The sequence below is a fragment of the Salvelinus namaycush genome, chromosome 13 (genome assembly GCF_016432855.1).
Source record: "Salvelinus namaycush isolate Seneca chromosome 13, SaNama_1.0, whole genome shotgun sequence".
NCBI classification, from domain to species: Eukaryota; Metazoa; Chordata; class Actinopteri; order Salmoniformes; family Salmonidae; genus Salvelinus; species Salvelinus namaycush.
This window is the reverse complement of record NC_052319.1, coordinates 13285674-13291673: the sequence shown is the minus strand read 5'-3', so window position 1 is coordinate 13291673 and position 6000 is coordinate 13285674. Positions and strand designations below refer to the sequence as shown.

The following is a 6000-nucleotide window of genomic DNA, read 5'->3' as shown; positions in this document are numbered from 1 at the left end:
TTACTTGACACATTTGGCCCTAAACAGAGTACACAGTGGCAGAATACAAGAGAGAGAATTTGCATTAGAGAAACTAGTTTGGCTTCTCTGCAAGGCAGCACAGTTCCTCAGTGAGGTAATATAGTGCCATTTATGTACCTTTTTGAGTTTCTTTACAGGTCAGCTATTCTGGAACAATGTTACACAATGGACACAGTCAAATTATGACACATACATTACTGTTCTGCAGTGGTAGTATCGCTAAGATTGATTTATTTAACTAGGCAAATCAGTTAAGAACAAATTTTTATTCACAATGACAGCCAAACCCTCCCCTAACCCGGACGGGACGATGCTGGGCCAATTGTGCGCCGCCCTATGGGACTCCCAATCACGGCTGGTTGTGATACAGCCCAGGATCGAACTCAGGTCTGTAGTGATGCCTTAGACCGCTGCGCCACTCGGGAGGCAAAATAGACCAAGTTAAGGTTGGTCGTAAGGTATCTGCGTTGCATCATGCCAAGCCTATTTCACACAAGCTCTTAGACTGTTCACCAAAATCACAGCCAGTTGTTGGAACATCAAATAGCCATATTTCTGTTGAGACATTTACACCAAAACTATCACTATCAGATAGAGCAGCTGCTGAAGATACATACAGTAGCTACCTGGTGGGATAGGTGTTGCTTTGTTTGAGGACATTTTAAATGTTCTTCTTTCACATGCGGCAGAGCGGTGGGTGAGCTTCTCAAGGAATCTATTCCTCAAATATTTCATGTGTATGCGCAACCACGCACTCAAGAAGGATGGGGGTTTGTAGTCCTGGAATGTTTTGGTGTGCGCGCCCCCGATTGTGTCTGATCGTATGGCACGCCAGAGAGCGAGGGTACGTACGCGCGGAAGCGCGATTTGTCTGTATCTGGAGTACAAGGAAGGAGGAAAACTGGAAAGGGGAGTGATGGCGGTAAAGAAATGACAAGTTCGGGAGAATAAATTACACAAGAGTTGCATTATGAGGAGCCTTCAGCACCTAGGATGAAGAAACAAGTATCGTAAGAGGTAAAATACAATGGAAGTTAATTTGCGTGCGGTAAAGCTCTGAAATGTTTTGCTCACGGTTTACTTGTAATTGTTACAATGAAACTGATCACAAAATACGTTTGGTATCTAACGTTATTTGCACAGTTAACTTATTTCTGTGTTTCATCTTTAGCTGACTTATATTGTCAGTGTTTGACCGGCTACGAATTATCATAGGCTCTTAAAAGCCCATTCAGGTTCAATAATTAAAGAAGTTGGTCTACGACAATGTAGCGGTGAGGGGAAAGTAATTTGCTTTATAGCAGCCGGAATAATGCGATTGTAAGGTATATAGGAAGTTGCTTTGGATAAGCTCGAATAGTACTAACAGCTAGGTTTTGAAAGTGTATTTTCCTCTTGTCTCTGTAGATGACCACCACATTACGCATGATTTAGACTCCCTGACCAAGACGCCGAATAATCTGAGGGATCCATGGCACTGGTCGACTGAGAACAACAATAGTGGAACAAGAAACACTCAGAAGTTTAACTTCTATCGCCTCTTCCCAAAATACTCCCAGTAAATCTTTGAAAATGATAAAAGCCGAGAGCAAAGGAGAAAGAGCGCTGAGGAGTGCGTCCCCGCATAGAAATGCTTACAAGTCGGACTTCCACGCTATTAAGTGTACTTTTGATGGGACGAAATCCGACGGCGCTGCAAAGTCATATGCAAATGGCTCTAACGACACACAGGAGGACACGAGGGGGAGGCATTTTGGCAATCGGATAAACAAGATAAAGAATATTTTCCTCCAGATGGATGGCCAGCAACAAGAGATTCAAGAGGTGAAAACAACGTTGAAAGCTGATTTGTCCCCTGTCTCCCCACCAAATGTGCCATTTGCAGTCACCACACACAAAACAAGTTTGAGCAGTGCCACTAGCCCAGAATCTCCAAGTTTAGACAAAACCCCCAAGGGAGAAGATGTCGAGGGTGACAAAACAGCTTTGGCAGAGAAGTTTTCTTCGACCAGGAAACTCTTTGAGAGGACTATCAAAGAACAACCAGCAGCGGAGAAGTCTCCCAACAGAGTTGTAAGCCAGGTGCCCCTGGGCAGTGTGTCTGATGGGGGGAAAAGTACCAGGAGATTGTCAGGGTCCACTGAAACTAGCAACATCAAAACAGAGCCTTGTCCCACTCCAGTGATGAGAAGCCAGCCAGATGAGAGGAGCGATACTGAGGAGACTAAACATGTGTCCAGGGTGTCACTGAAAGCTGGACCCATGTCCAGGCGGCTAGACAACGTCATTGTGGACAGTGACAATGAGGCAAAAGCCACAGAGATGTTGTCTAAAGTATGCAGTCTCTCAGATCGCTCAATGCCCACATCTCCGACAAGGGACAGTTTTTACAAATCCACCATTCCAACTAATGATGCCACTAACAAACCCACCTCCATAGTTTCCGGTGTCATTCTCAAACCAACTTCCCCATTCAATAACACTACTCACAAAACATTCCCCCCAACAGCCAATGCCACTCCAAAGCCCATCTCCCCAGAGCCCGTATCCCCAGGTGGCCAAAGCGCTTACAAGGTCTCCCACTCAACCAGTGACGGTTTCAGTAGACCATCTGTGGGTAGCGATGGAGTAAAACCCTCCAGTCCACCCCCCAGGGATCAAAAACAGCCTACTGTGTTTGCCAATAGCTTTTACAGTAGCAACAGGGCCAAAACCTCCAACAGTGCCAAGAGTGATGGGCATGTGACACAGAGTCCCAGCAGGGAAAAGCCACCTACCCAGGCCTCATCTCTGCCTGGCATGGTCCGGGCTGAGCTCGTAGTGGTACAGAATGAGTCATCAGAGAGCGAGGAGAACGAAGATGAGAATATTGAAGACGATGTTTTTGAGGAAGTGCATGTTCAACCCCCAAAAGAGATCAAAGTTGAGCTAAAAGAATCGCCACCAAAGGCGATCAGTCAGAAGGATGAACGCCATCAGCAGCAGATCTCAGAGAAAGATGACGGCAAGGAGACCGAGATTACACTGGAGAAGGAAGAAGGAAGTCGATTTGAGGAGTCACTGCATGAGTTGAAAGAGGAGTGGAGAGAAGACACGAATCCTTTAAGTCAAACCGCGGATTACGAGGAGGAAAATGTGGAGGAGGAGGTTGCTGAGGAGGAGCAGGAGGAACAGGGCAGAAGGGGCAAGATTTCCCCAGTGGCATATGGTAGAGAGAACACAGCATTTGTGGATGATAGGGATACTGACCAGACCATCGAGGAGGAGAAGGAAGAGCAGCCCTGTGAGGAGGAGTATGAGGAGGCCCCTGGGCTTTCAGATGATGAGGAGGAACCGGAACCACTGAGGAAGATCAAGTTTTCAACGTCACCGATACGGGTAAGCAGTGAGAAGAGGAAATGTTACATTGATAATCTGAAGTGAAGTTGATGATAATTGCTTTCATTTTGGGGTCTTAAAGAATGTGAACCTTACTATATGGGTTCTATTCATGGTAGCTAGCTAGCTTTTGTCTGGCCTAAAAGTTCTGAGAGAGGTCAATTGTATATGTGGTAATATACTGGACAATGTCACCCTTTTGGATCAAACTTATTAACCAAGGAAGTCTGCTTTCGCTCAGGTTGTTGACTTATTTGTGGAGGGCATTCTTTGGTGCCTTGATTGACAGATCACACATAGGAAATTAGTGTCTTTGTTACACATGATGATGTTATGGCTGCTGTAGCACTGTATCAGGTGAAACGTGTCATGGATGAGAACCCAAACTATGGGGTGTCTAAGCTTCTGTAATTACTGAGGCATTGCCTAAAGCTGGTGTGTCTGAGGGTCACATCTTTCTCTTGTTAACAATGTGGTTTATCTAGGCTAGTAGTAGTGGAGACATTTCCGGATGTTAGTCCAGAATGCTCCAAGCGGTATTTATGGAAACATTGTTGACATTAAGTAAGGGGTCTGTGTGAGCCCCAGCTGAATGAGGACAGTTGGGAGGGAACTGGAGTGACGTGGTGGAACCCTGATTTAACTGTACTGTACAGTATAAACAACCTCATCATGGCTCCTCCAGTGACTTGTTGATGGTTGGTTGGAGGCCTACTTTTGGGGAATGATTATATCCATTCACTGTGAATCAGCCTTTGAACATTAGGGTTAGGCAGTATTCAGACTTTCATACTGTTTCTGTACCATACTGTATACATATATATATATATATATATCTCTATAGTACCAGTCAAAAGTTTGGACACCTACTCATTCAAGGGTTTTTCTTTATTTTTATACATTGTAGAATAATAGTGAAGACATCAAAACTATGAAATAACACATATGGAATCATGTAGTAACCAAAAAAGTGTTAAACAAATCAAAATATATTTTATATTCTTCAAAGTAGCCACCCTTTGCCTTGATTACAGCTTTGCACACTCTTGGCATTCTCTCAACCAGCTTCACCTGGAATGCTTTTCCAACATTCTTGAAGGAGTTCCCACATATGCTGAGCACTTGTTGGCTTCTTTTCCTTCACTCTGTGGTCCAACCATCTCAATTGGGTTGAGGTCATGTGATTGGAGGCCAGGTCATCTGATGGAGCAATCCATCACTCTCCTTCTTGGTCAAATAGCCCTTACACAGCCTGGAGGTGTGTTGGGCCATTGTTCAGTTGAAAAACAAATGATAGTCCCACTAAGCTCAAACCAGATGGGAAGGCGTTTCGCTGCAGAATGCTGTGGTAGCCATGCTGGTTAAGTGTGCCTTGAATTTTAAATACATCACAGACAGTGTCACCAGCAAAGCAACCTATTTCATTGTTTTGATGTTTTCACTATTATTCTACATTATAGAAAATAGTATGAATAAAGAAAAACCTTGGAGTAGGTGTGTTAAACTTTTGACTGGTACTGTATGTATTTGTTTATTTTTTAATTTACGCACAAGAATTTAGGCAATCCAGGAGGGGATTGAATGTCTCTGCTGTAACCAAGAAGCTTCATCTTGACATGTAGCCACTTAGTTAGCAAATCAAATGCATAGCTGGAGCCCTGAGCTGGATATAATTTTTTGACACGTCTTGGATTTAAAAAAAAAATGGTTATACTTAACTTATATAGGGTAAAAGCAGTGGCGTAACCCTCGCCACCGCAAGGCGAGGGTGTCCTCAACCCAAATGGTATTGAAAATCATACCGTCGGTATTTCAAAATACCCCGGTATACGCTATAAACGGTATATCACCCAAGCCTAGTGAACATGTAAGGACTCTTGACCAACAAGACGTGTAGATACTAATTCAACTCGTATGATCTCATTTTACTGACCGGTGCCAAGTCATTTCATGATAATGGTGGGGATAGTAAAACCAAGAATTCCCTATTTACTCTACCTTTTACGAGCGGAACTTAAATCCTTTTGGGACCAAACGCATTCCTGCCCTCAGAACTCCCTCCTATCTATTGTGTTAATGATCCGCCTGGTCAATATGCTCAGTTCGCTGCTGGTGAGTGATTTAAAGATGGTAAGCTAGAAGGTATTCTTATCTGTGGCTGTGCATGGCATTCTCCTTTACCACTGGCACTCATGTGAATGTAGGGCTGGGCGATATATCAAATTAATTTGAATTTATGTTCAATTTATGTTCATTCCTAATGCCTGTATCGCAGAATAGTATTTTGTTTTTATTCTCACGTTGTCTTTTCGGTCTCGTTCGCTCCTTCTGTGCTGTGCACCTTCCCATTTCCACCAGAGATCTGTATATAATGACGAGATGCTCATGTCTCCGCCCTAACAATGGGAGTCGTTGTCCCAAAGGCGGGAAGGCAGGTGACAAGCTTAGGTTCAAAATAAGAGCATAGAAATGCATTGGGCTTATTTTGGACAGAATTTGGCGAGAGGGAAACCTCTTGCTTCGCCTTTTTCTCCCAAGCCTCTCCTCCTACCACTCACAACAACAGATAAGAGATCACTTCTTCTTCTCTGGCAAATGGTT

The 6000-nt window shown here is 43.9% G+C and overlaps 1 protein-coding gene across 2 annotated transcripts in view; it reads left to right on the top strand.

The window, feature by feature from the left end:
- Positions 1–912: 912 nt before the first annotated feature.
- Positions 913–6000, top strand: part of LOC120058252 (neurabin-1-like) — a 50673-nt gene continuing 45585 nt past the window's right edge. For both annotated transcript variants that reach the window (XM_039006777.1, XM_039006776.1), the window contains exons 1-2: positions 913–1038; positions 1429–3399. In XM_039006777.1, coding sequence (XP_038862705.1) covers positions 1594–3399 — 1806 coding nt within the window. In that variant the 5' untranslated portion in view covers positions 913–1038; positions 1429–1593. The remainder of the gene's footprint in view (positions 1039–1428; positions 3400–6000) is intronic.